This window comes from Opisthorchis viverrini, assembly GCF_000715545.1.
Source record: "Opisthorchis viverrini unplaced genomic scaffold opera_v5_200, whole genome shotgun sequence".
Classification (NCBI taxonomy): Eukaryota; Metazoa; Platyhelminthes; class Trematoda; order Opisthorchiida; family Opisthorchiidae; genus Opisthorchis; species Opisthorchis viverrini.
In genome coordinates this window covers 703,998-717,396 of record NW_008751855.1, presented here as the reverse complement: position 1 = coordinate 717,396, position 13,399 = coordinate 703,998, and the positions used below count along the sequence as shown (strand labels likewise).

General features: G+C 44.8%; 1 protein-coding gene across 1 annotated transcript; it reads right to left on the bottom strand.

Moving 5' to 3' along the window:
* Positions 1-10,040: 10,040 nt before the first annotated feature.
* Positions 10,041-10,325, bottom strand: T265_08047 (hypothetical protein; the record flags this gene model as incomplete). The annotated part of the gene is made up of 1 exon (XM_009173741.1): positions 10,041-10,325. One exon carries the CDS (start codon positions 10,323-10,325, stop codon positions 10,041-10,043), a length of 285 nt encoding a protein of 94 aa, XP_009172005.1.
* Positions 10,326-13,399: the final 3,074 nt, after the last annotated feature.

Genomic DNA, 13,399 nt, shown 5'->3' with positions numbered 1-13,399 from the left:
CTTCCAGACACGATGGTTGCAATCTTTAAGCTATGCGTACGACCAGTCGTGGAATTCTGTCATACGCTCTCTTCCCTCTACACCCAAAGTTGCAGACTCGCAACTGGAAGCGTCCAACGCTCATTTACGAAAAAACTCTTTCCTCGGTCAAACCCCCTCTCTTACCGTTCCCGCTGTCAAATCATAGGCCTTGAAGCACTATGGCCTAGAGAGTTAAAATTGAATCTAGCTCTTTTGCACCGTTTACTACATAAGAACACCTTTATAGCAGAGGCTAGACCAAGCATAACCTCGCAACCTCGCTACAGACTCCGCAACTCCTGCAATCCCTTAGTGTGTCCCCCAGCCTGCACAAACCTACGCCACTACTTCTTTCTAGTTTATTACGATCGCAGCTGGAACAGCCTTTCTGAGCAGCTGCGGAGCATCACACATCACCATGCTTTTCCTCAGTCTGTAGACAAATTCCTTACCTGTGAAACTGCTGCCGCCTTACTTAATACTCAACTGCCCTCTGACCTCCTCTACGAATCAGGTCCAGTACGCATATCATTTGAGTGACGTTACAGTTAGTAAGCAAGTAAAGGATCCTGTTATCATTTCTTCCCATCCTCTTGGCTCGCTTTAAGCTAATCAAGGACTAAATGCCAACTTGATCTAAATATGCAACGTTACTGGCCTGGTTGTTTTCTTTTTCCATATTTTTCCCTGTATCAGCTTACACCTCGTACTAGCCTAGTTCCTACACCGGGCTACTCCATAAACGCTGTCTAGCGTCTATTGTTCACGTCCAAACTCTACTGACAAAAACCAAATAAAAATTAGCTATTTCTTCCCCAACTCACTGCACGACTTAATCACCTACTAATTCTAATTATGCTGTGTTACTGGCCTGGTTGTTTTCTCCTACCCCGTCAACTTATGCTTCGTCCTAGTCGAGTCCCTACCCCGGATTACTCTATCAGCTCTGTCTAGTAGCTGGTGCTTTCAGTCTAACTCTAACTCGTAAAAACCAAACCAAGGTCGATTTATTTCTTAATTTCATAGACCGACCGCATCCTGCGCTTATATATATCCATTTGATAATTTGCTCCACCAAACACTCCCATGCACAATATCGCGGTACGCTCCCGACGTGGCAACACTCCCATGCACAATATCGCGGTACGCTCCTACTCGACGTGGCATCCCACACCAACGCTCCGACGCCGTTTAGCCATGGTGCAATCGCCGTGAATATCAACCTTCCAGTCCCACTGACTCATTAACAACTGTCATTTCATCTCGCCTCCGCGACTTGCCTCTGCCAGCGTCTGCATGCTGTTGCTTGTTCGGATTGACTGAGCTGTCTTTACTGGCCATGCTTTCCCCCGACCAAAAAATGGTAGCTGGAGTATTTAATAACGCACAAAACGCACTTGTGACTGCTTGGATGGTTTTCCACCTTGCAGATCTGGTAGCATGCACGAGGGAAATAAACCTCGTGTGGTGGACGGGTACGCCCTACAGGGAGGGTCGCTCTGTTACGTTGCACCATGGTGCGTTCGTATGCTCGCCACCCCCTCCAGTAGCACGGGTGCATCGCCCATCGCCGGTGGTTCTGAGTCTGGCTTCTGTTTGTTGCTGCTGGCGTTGGGCTCGCCTCGGTAGAGTTATACAAAAAGAGTTATACAACTGGACTCTCATCTGTAAAAAAAAGAAAAGAAAGAAAAATAAAAGATCACTTGGGATAGCCTGAAAATACTCTGCAATGCCCATCACCTACATCGGCGAGCATAGTTGTATCTGCTTTCGTCAGGACAGAGGCTAAACCGCACCAAAGCCCATTCCGTCATCCAAACAGATAATACATCTGCTCACCACTCCCAGTGGTAGACACGAAAGTCTTCACCGCCGTGCATCACCTACAGATTAGTGCTGATAGCAGTGCTTCGGGGACTGGTGACTATTTTTCAAGCACACACTTCTCCTGGTACATATCCAACTCATGTAATAAACATTCGATTAACCAGTTAGCTTAGAATTCCATTCCCGCCAGCCCTTGCACCTCTGAATCCCATGAAACGCTTTTGCGCGCTTATATCGGCTTTTACTAGATTCCTTGCAATATAATACCGTATATCAGCAAAACCAGCCCCTGGTCGCTAGCCTACTAAGTACAAATCTATCTATTCCCTACTCCATGTAATCACTTGTCATCACCCTAGTTTAATCAGACGCCAAGTTTTTTCTTTCTATGTATGTAAATGCATATTATCCCATTTCACATCCCCTCAAACTCACTATGTTTTGCAAATCTCCTCCAATCCCCTTACCTTCCTAAGCTTTAAACTTCGGAAGTGCCCGCTTTGGACGACCTGGTTAGCTGATCTCCACTCCACCCGACCTATGATCTACAACTTCGGGATCACCAAACGGACCAAGAAAACCTACAATCCCATATCGATTTCGTTCCACCTTGTTTCCTCGAGCAGGCTGAAATGAATACCGCTGCTCAATGAACTGCATGCCCAAGTCGAATCATCTCATCTGTGACGTCCGTCACGGGGCTGTCCAAAAACGGAAGCATGTCAGACCAATGATGGCACGGCACTGCCGTACGCAGTTTGATAACACACCCGCAACTGTTCCATTCCTCTTCTCAACCGTGCCCTTTTGCCTACTCGTTTCACTGACCCCAACGACCGCCATGACATTCATTCCAACCTATTGGACTGCTCGTTCAAATTCAACCACCTCTGTGTCCCCATCCAATCTAACCCCATCACCTGACTTCCCAGCAACAGAGCACCCAGTGAGTCTGCTTGTTCTCAGATTGCACCATATTTTTGAGACTAAACTTGCCGGGTTCTCCCAATTCGAATTATCCCATCTTCACCTCCACTTTTGCTTGTTATGACTCCGGCCATTTACACAGCCGCCCAAGGTCACCCATGGCCAGCAATTGTTTTCCAGTTTTAGTTCATGTCAGCTAACTGAGCCACTGAATTACTCGGACCTCACGCCTATTGCTCCCTACAAGTTGCAAAAGAAACATAATTATTATTTAATCGAGTACCTCTGTTTGTTTATGACATTGTCCCTTTTTTCGCGCAGTCACCACTACCCGCAAATCCCTCAATCATGCCCGATTCTGACTGTAGAAGATCATTTTAGCCACTACCCGCAAATCCCTCAATCATGCCCGATTCTGACTGTAGAAGCATAATCATTTTAGATGGCATGCCACCCACAAGTTGGGAATAAACATTATCATTATCGTCATATCTATGACCGACGAGAAATTCAGGAAGATTACATCCATTTTCTTCATGTGGTCTCCCGGATGACGACATTTGGCACAAATAAAATTCTTAGTTAGATCAGCACGCGCATGCCAAACCTGATATAACTTCAGATTGACCGCTTCGAGAAACCGGTTATTTATAACAGTTGATTTTTAGTACAGATCAAATGTTCTCAATTGACTGAGACCTCAGCTGTTACCAGCATATGCGGTCTCCCTCAGTGTATGCGGCTACCCTGAGTACATTTTTAGGTATTCAGGTTTCATTGTTTCCCCTACGGTAAGCTAAGTAGTCAGATATGCGTTGCCCAAGCCGAATGCCAAATGACCAACAGAATACAACCTACTTGACGGAAGTAGTACTTTGTCTCTGGTTCTCAAGCCACATTTGTCACCCATAGAATCACGAGCAGCTTGAACGTTTTCACCGTCGAGCAAACGCAGCCCTCGTCGATCAAGCGATCAGCCATGGGGACATGCTATAATGTTGGATTGGATGGGTTCACAGAAGCTCAGCCAAGCCTGGCCCACAAGGCTCTTGCAGTTAAACACCTGTCTAACTTTGGAGCGCTGAAAGATATAAGTTGAAGCCTAATTACCAACAAATGTATTCTAGGCCTTACTTTTGAGTCTTGAGCTGACGAGCATTAGGTCCGGTTTCAGGGTGATGGGTAGTTGTAAATTTTAGGCCGCATTCAGCGTTGCACGGTAGTCAGCAGTTCTGATCGATAGTCAGGTTAGGCAACAACGCGTACGAGAAAAGACAATGGACGGACTTATTTTCTATCCATAGCGTTACGCTGAGGGCTTTACTTCCCCGCGCTTCCAATTGAAAAACGGTTATCACCAGTGTGCTGGTAATTCGCATGCAGATATTTGAAAAAGCCTCATTTTCGCCGGACTAGTTGTGACAAGTGAGAACGGGGGTCATTCACAGAGATGTGTATTCAAATGAAGACCGCGAAATGCACCAAGCTATCCTTAATCACCGTACTGCAATCGAGACAAGGTTTCATAAATCAGTGTTCCGGAATCAATCAGTTCCAAAATCAACGATTGCACGTCGTACACACAACTGTACGTGTTGTCCCTCATCATTGTTGTCCATAGTGAGCATGGCTCATTGGTGGCTGTGCACAACCACCAACTACGCTCCACAATAACGCACTGATGATGTCACCTCGATTAGTGATGAAACGTTTGCAATCAAATTGCCCAGCTCAGCGAACAAGCCAACGACCACCATCTACGATACCTGAGCTACCAACATTATCCTCTATAGAAAACCTATTCTTTGCTTAATTAGTCTCGTTGACGATAACGTTGGAACCAAGTGTACACCGATGATTCAATAGTGATATTCAGCAATCGCATGCATGAATTTATAGCTAGACACGAGTGTATACTGATAAGTCGTAAGACCTAATTATTTAGGGTTGAGCCCTAGGATCAAAGGACCACATGCATCCACAAACGTGAACCCATGGATGCAGTCGTGGGAGATATCTAGTTGGCAGTCGAGTGGTTGGAGTCAGCTCTGCTCTCTAGAAGCGCTTAATCGTAAATCCACCCTATTACTGCCTCTCGATGTTGATACCATTAAGCCTAATAGAATCGTCTGTTCCGTCGTCCTAATCATAGCTTGTAAAATCCCGCACTCAACCGCATTAACAGTCGTACAGGCTAGGAGCGTCCTTCTGAAAAACCGATCAGCTAACCGGATTACGTTTGTAAAGCAAAATGTTTCTGCTCTTCGGCATCCGGTTATATATATAAAGCCTCCACATCATGGACACACATAACACGTTGCAAGCTGACTGCTATTTTACACTATTCTTAAGCTGTGTTCCATGTCTGTCATATAGACTTGAGCCTCAAACTCCTCCGAACACTCATCCATCCACTCTGAATGGAATCCAATATCGGTCGGCGGCCACATTTGGCGGTGTCTCCAGCCAGGCGCAATGCAAATCACGAGGTTCTAGTCCTAATTGCCAAGTAGCAACGGCAGCACCCAAAATTTCAGCCATCTCTGCATCAACTACCATGAACTAAATGCGCACTTCGTGACTCAACTAACATGAAGCACCGATACGCGCGCATAACCTTATTTTCTAGCCACGCTGAGGATCCGCCGACACCAGCCGACACAAGCTACGGTTGCAAAACAATGTTTGTGTAAAGCTTGAATAAGCATTGGTTCCGCTGCATCAACAGGTTAAGTTCCATAGCCATATGAAAAGAAGCAGTACGGCGGCATTATACTCACGCGCTTCGAGATGCAGGGATATACCGCTTTCGTACCAAAGGTGTTTCAAATTAGCGGACGGAACTCAAAACTTGTGGATTCGCGCGCCGATTTCATCTGTCACAATACAATCGAAACGTATACGACCATCAGCGTACGCGAAACGCTCCACAACTTCGAGTGCCCTCCCTGAACTGGAATGTTCGAGACTGCATTTCCGGAAGCATGACTCTTACGAGTGCAAAGTGTACACAAGGGGATGAGATAACCGATACGTTCATCCAAAAACACATGAGCCTTCTGCTCTTCGAAGACAAGAACGGTGTAGCCTGCACGTTCCAGATCAACAAGGTTTTCGTCAGAAGCTGATTAAACCACAGCTTCGGCGTTTGTTTAATTATCTCTTAGAAATTATCTCTTCTTCGAAGTTAAGTAAGCATGGATAAGGTTGGAACCTCTGACGGAAAGGCTTTATGCACGAAGGCCTTTGTTAAGCTCTCCATTTATTCTCACACGCGAGGAAGCCTAAGGATTAAAAAAACCTAATATGTTCACATAATTCCGTGGCATTTCTTGGTGGAAAGCGTGTCAAGAAGAACAGACCAGTCGATCGAGTCAAATGCACCTTGGCAATACAAGAATACTAGAATTTTTCATTGTTTATATTTAAAGCATTGTTTTAGCACCTGACGGATTGTGCAAATATTAAACACCCACCAAATCTCCCCGTACGCCTTCCGCCTCTCCCGCGCCTGCCGAACCTCAAACTCCGCCTCTGCAATGGAGGAACGAGAACACCTGAACTGAAAAAATTTTTTGTAGGACGCGTCTGCTCCTAGCCTGAGCTTGCTCTGGTTGTGGCATATATTCTAGGCAATCCTCCCGCGAATTTTAAATTCGCTCATAGCAGAACAAGAGTGCGCCAAAAAAGACTCGCTGGACGCACGCGGTTTGACGCTCCAGGGGCAACTCGTTTTGCAAAGCCTACACGATTTTCTTTGGGCAGAAACTGCGCAATTTGTACAAACGCGTAACATCGCTAGACAGGTCACTTTTTCTCCGATCTATTGTCCCTGCGCACTCCGAGGCACCTTGGTTGCTTGCAGTATAGCTACTACACGTCATTCACAATCCCTGTGCTCACACTCGTTCGCATTAACCGCGTACCTGTTACCTTCACCTGAATGTCCATTATGGTTTTTGAAATCTGGCATTGTCGCTTCACTGCCGTAGACAGAAATATTGACCACTTTGGCTGTCTGCTATTCCGGACCGCAGTATGACCAGGTTCAAGAACACCAGTCTCGTACTTAAGGTCGGTTACCTTCATTTAACTAGCTAGAGTAGCTGAAACCCAGTCCTCATCGCCTGTTACCACGACACCCTCTGGTAACAGTTTCTTGCCTGTTTGCCTCCATTGAACCATCTCAGCTGTTGCTGCTTTGATGTCTTGGTATTGTTACCAGAACTACCCACCATACAATTCTCTCGGTGAAGTTACGAGCGCCTGAGATTAACAAAGCCACTCGGTTTTTCGCAACAGACCAGCTTCGATTGCAAAACTGCATCCCACCTGAAAATCCATAAATCTTTTCAAACTACCCACTGCAGACGCAAGTCTTCGCCCATAATATCCTGTTTACTCCTAATGACTTTGCATGTATTCCCAGTAGCTTTGGATAAGGTATCCCCTAGGTCATCTTGCAACCAAAGGATGGTGTCGCCGTGACGACATTGAATTTCTGGCAGTGTGACCTGCACCCTATCGTTTGCCTCTAATTGGCTCATCTGTATGGACGACTTTATGTCTGCTTTCTGGGAAAGCTTTCGCAATCTTTTTGTGTATGTTTTTATTTTGAGTGCCCAGTTTTTCTGACACACCTGCGATTTGCTATATCCCCTTATTCATCTATTTTACAAAACATCAGCTCCTTGTTTAAAAAAGACACCTTGGACCATCGAATCACTACATTGTCCGAACCACTGAGTTTGCTTGCTTTCAAAATACCCTTCAACTCCCGGGGTAGAATTTTTTTAATTTTTCCCCAACTAACCCTCTTCCACCCTACTCACTAAGCTATTTATCATTCCAAACAACATCCCAACTTTAAACTGTCAACCAGTTTTTGCACCACACTTCTTTCAAAACTACCAAGTTTAGTGCTCAGCGTTCCTTAGCAGTGCACATTCCAAAGCTTTTCCTCACTCAACTTCTAGTATCTAATTTCGCCGTCTCTCTGCTGCCACTTCGGTGCCCATCTCTTCACGTGTCGATGAAAAATTGGTACCAATTTCATCCTGCCACCATGAATGATGCTTATTTCGATCAACTTGCCCAGCTTCCCTACGATTCAGAGCATTCATGTACGGGATGCGCGCTGCAGTTTCTCGGGGCAAGTTGTCATGATAATGCTTTGAAGCGTAGAACTCACTGGTTGAAAGTGGGAAGCACTGGCATCAAAAACTCTCCAGATGATCCTCTGGTAACAGTTTCTTGCCTGTTTGCCTCCATTGAACCATCTCAGCTGTTGCTGCTTTGATGTCTTGGTATTGTTACCAGAACTACCCACCATACAATTCTCTCGGTGAAGTTACGAGCGCCTGAGATTAACAAAGCCACTCGGTTTTTCGCAACAGACCAGCTTCGATTGCAAAACTGCATCCCACCTGAAAATCCATAAATCTTTTCAAACTACCCACTGCAGACGCAAGTCTTCGCCCATAATATCCTGTTTACTCCTAATGACTTTGCATGTATTCCCAGTAGCTTTGGATAAGGTATCCCCTAGGTCATCTTGCAACCAAAGGATGGTGTCGCCGTGACGACATTGAATTTCTGGCAGTGTGACCTGCACCCTATCGTTTGCCTCTAATTGGCTCATCTGTATGGACGACTTTATGTCTGCTTTCTGGGAAAGCTTTCGCAATCTTTTTGTGTATGTTTTTATTTTGAGTGCCCAGTTTTTCTGACACACCTGCGATTTGCTATATCCCCTTATTCATCTATTTTACAAAACATCAGCTCCTTGTTTAAAAAAGACACCTTGGACCATCGAATCACTACATTGTCCGAACCACTGAGTTTGCTTGCTTTCAAAATACCCTTCAACTCCCGGGGTAGAATTTTTTTAATTTTTCCCCAACTAACCCTCTTCCACCCTACTCACTAAGCTATTTATCATTCCAAACAACATCCCAACTTTAAACTGTCAACCAGTTTTTGCACCACACTTCTTTCAAAACTACCAAGTTTAGTGCTCAGCGTTCCTTAGCAGTGCACATTCCAAAGCTTTTCCTCACTCAACTTCTAGTATCTAATTTCGCCGTCTCTCTGCTGCCACTTCGGTGCCCATCTCTTCACGTGTCGATGAAAAATTGGTACCAATTTCATCCTGCCACCATGAATGATGCTTATTTCGATCAACTTGCCCAGCTTCCCTACGATTCAGAGCATTCATGTACGGGATGCGCGCTGCAGTTTCTCGGGGCAAGTTGTCATGATAATGCTTTGAAGCGTAGAACTCACTGGTTGAAAGTGGGAAGCACTGGCATCAAAAACTCTCCAGATGATCTGTGATGAACATGGCTGATGCTCTATTCATCGCTCTATCCATTATTCTCTTGTTTAAATATTCCATATGCTGTACATATACGCCAATTTGAATATATACGTGCTGCTTGTTGCGCTGATTTGAATTTTGGATTTCTAGCTCGTCGGGTTATATCAATATACGTCCGAAACTTAAGCCTCAAATCTTGGCGTCGCGATTGGAACAATTCACCATGCCTGTCAAAATGGAACCATCGGAATATAGTTACGATCTGTGTAGTGACGTGTTGATGGACTTGGAGCACGAAAATCTGTTCGAAGTTTGAATTTGTTGTTTGTCTTCATCCTTGAATTATTTCTTTTAGAATAATTTGACAAGACTGCTTCCTCAGTCTTCGTTACATGCTTTACATCTTCATACCGCTCACACATTTTTCAAATAGTTTGAAATTTCTGGTCCGGACAGATCAGCACGTTCAGTCGTAATTCGGGCAGTTGATTGTCAGCAATGAGCCTATCACGCAGCTGGTCTTCCAATTGGGTACCGTAGTCGCATTTGGATGCCTCTGTCTGCAGCTGCAATACAAAATCACGAACCGACTGAGAATGGGGGTGGGTCAACATATTGAACCTAGCTCTTTCGGCTGCTAGTTAATCGGCTTGAAGTGATGAAGAATTTTTTCTTCAATGCATTGTGGGAAATATCAATTGAAGATTCAGGATATGCTGGGTTCTTGATCAACGTATGCTTCTCCATGCCAACGAAATGTAGGAAATATGCCGTGGGTTTCTTATCATCCATATCAGATTTTGTGAGACATCGTATGTCAAATCGTTCCAAATAATCTCCCACGTCTTGCGCAGCTGAATTGCCATCCACTGGTTCCGCCACAAGCAACACCATCGATTAACAGCCAGGTAAGACCACAGTTTGAGAAACAAGACAGTGTATACCATCAGCACGGGGAACTAAAAAGCGGATTGAAATCGTGCATCAAAATGATCAGAGTTGGGAATATCAGCGCACAGAAGAGTTTGGTGCAACCCAACCCGAGGGCAATATTGTAATGAAGCATTCTTTGAAGGACGGCGTATTCCAGAAACCGGGCAGCAATTATGAACAGATTGCAACATAACGACAGGCCCAAGTCGTGGTACTTATCTGGTGTTTGAAGAATAAATTGTAACCAGGCCATTGGATCCATCACGACACCGTACTTAAGGATGTTTTCCAGAGCCATTTGTGATGTTGTGATCAGAAGAAGGAACGCACCCAGTTGAGCAAACCATGGAAGTTGTTGAACCCACTGGTCGTAGTGAGAAGCGATTGCGTGGAGCGATGAAAGGGTGTGTCAGGTGAATTTTCGAAATGGTATTTGTTTATCATTTCGTAATCTGCCAAGTTTCCATGACTCAGTGCCCATGTAGTTTTCATCCGTATAAAAGAGAGTACGATCGAATCGCAGTGTGGCACGCTGAACACACAAACTCTCAACGAAATTGATTTGGCGGCTGTGGCAGAGCGTCAAGGTCAATGGTCCACCCAAATACGTTAAGAAAACTACGCAACTGACATCTAGAATCCCCAACTCCTGGCCAGATTACGTGGCCATAGAAGTCACGAGGCCGTTTATGTCTTACAAATTCTCCCAGCTTAAGGCTATGGAACCATGGCCTAAATAAATATTTTCCTCCTTGCGGTGCATATGAAGAATTCTGGGGCCGAGGTTTCAAAAATAAAACAAAATTTTCTCGTCTTACTCGGAAGCATGACAAGCATAAGGACGTTAAAACAATGCAACTATATATCAAAACCAAGGTACCTTCGAAAGACAGGATTTCTACCGGCTTTTTCACATCTGGGAGAAAAATTCCAACAGTCCACTCAAAGACTGGATAATAGAACGCCTTTCGCCAACCTGGCGGCGGCCCAAGCTAATCCCCATCAATTATGCCAAAACCCATCTGCAAATCTTATATTTTACCCTCTGGCTACACAACCGCGCAGGTCCCTTTTGTTACACAGCCAGGAGCGGTTTCTGAGGGAACGCTGAACCAAACACTACGGCCTCATTAGCTCCAACAATAATAGATACCTAACCTTAGCCACAGTCAGCAAGCAGTCAGAAATAAGGCTCCTGTGCGACCAATTCGCCAAACTTTTAAAACGACCGACCGGACTACATGGATATTTCGGCCTGCATCCTGATCGGCCTCGGCGTTTGGCAAAGCGGGTCCCAAACACATTTTCGTTCATTCACGGACTGATGCACAGGATCGAGTCTTTTACCCAATTTTCCCGGGTCGGAGTTGTTCCTATAGTTCACCGGCTGCCGCTAACCTGAAAAGCACGAGGAAAAAAGGTGTAGCACTGCTTCGGAGTTCCCAGAGATGGGTAGTAAGTTTCCTAGCGTTTGAACTCGCACAAACAAGCATCTGATAGCTTCAATCTGAGTAATAGATTGATGGCCGCCTCAGAAAGGTTATTCCACGCAAGAACTACCCAAAATTAGAAAAAAATTGCCTAACAGAAATGCGCGCTCTGGGCTTGAAAACGTTTTACCAGCTCCTCGGTGTGTGTTAACCAGGTCAACAGTGAAAAACCTGTTACCCAAATTTTGTTCAAACAGAGCATAAATATTGCTTCTCCCTGAGGCGGCAACATTCCATGGAAAAGAGGTCAGGCACCGCGAGACTCATTTCGTAGTCCGCGGATTCAAGACAGGCAGCCATATTTGTAGAAGCTCGTTCGACACGGTCAATGAGGATTACGTTTTTATTGCGTCCTTAGTAGACAACGTGGTCGCCGTATTCAACAGGAGTCCACAAGAAAGGTCTCGCACAATCCTGTCCAACGATTTCGTGACTGCCCCACAAACAAAGCATAATTAGTCGATGTTAACGGATGAATTGAATTGTGTTATACTGGAGAATTTAGTCACAGTGCTTACGTTTGCCTAATGTGCCTATTAGCTTTTTTGAAATTTAACTTCGTGTTGCTGATCCTTATCTAGCAGGTATATGTTTCTCCATGGTCGCTACATGTTGAAATGCAGCTTTCTGAAGTGACAATAGTATAACGAACAAAGATGGTAGGTGTAGCAAAGATAAATGGCATGGTAAACCAAGTATATTTTCGTGAACGTAAATACATAATGTACCAATCCCGATCACTTTGGGGGGTGACATTCTGGGGATGGAGGGAAATTAACATTTAACTGCAACCGCCTTGGGTATCTGAGAATTCGTCCAGAAAACCTACTGTAATATACCCGATAAAATGTTTGCAGCATGGACGAAGACATCATCCAGGGTTTCAGATGCTGATAGAAAGATATATTGAAACGGTTCATTATTCAAAACTTAACCCGCGGCCCTGCCAGCAGAACTGTCGACAATGAATATAATTTTAACCTGTTATCTATCAAACAGCATATATACCGATTTATCAGCGGCGGTCATACTGACGTTGGACACAGATGTTCACTGGCATGGGGTTCAAATCAGCACACTACCACCGAAGGTGGTATAATTATTGTTCTTATATTTGCCTCACCTAATGCGCAGGCAAAACCAGAAAATAAGTAACAGGTACATGGCTATAACCCAGCTTCGGAAATCTGGCAAGTGCAACCGTTGCAAGAAAGCAACGGTCCTCTCACCGAAGGAGCTCATTCAGATAATGCAAGAAATTTGGCATGTCTGCTGATCTGGTATTCTTTGCTCACAACTAATGAAAAGTAAACTGAGTTCCACAACGACATAATAATAGCATTTAGAGATTTCGAGGCGGCTACTGGAAACTACACTTACACTCTGCTTTTAGATGTCAGTTATTGATGCATGTATAACCGAGGCCTGGATGGAGGTTCTGAATTACCTCAGATGCCAGTTAACGAGGAAGACAATGGAAATATTGTTTGCGCTAACACTGCTATGGACCCGGAATGTGTAGCTAACCTTTCGCCACATACATGATTGTACAGGTCATCGCCACTCGCTGGACCACCAACCCTAGTCCACTTCATCACTCAAACATAGCACACATGTTCTTCCCTCTTGTCATCTAGAGCTATCATATGCGCAAAGTGCTAATAACTTATGATTTGTTGATTACAAGCAGTCACAGCTAGCACTTAATGGCTATTTTGCCATGCACCATTCGTTTTCTGGAGATGACAGCATTGACTCGGTGACTGATGATCCTTAATCTTACTTTCCTGTTAGGTTGATTTAGTAGACCTCAGTTAGGCTACGATTCTTACCACTTATCTCGGAAACTGTTGCCCGTCCGCTTTTCACTTGTCCACTGTCA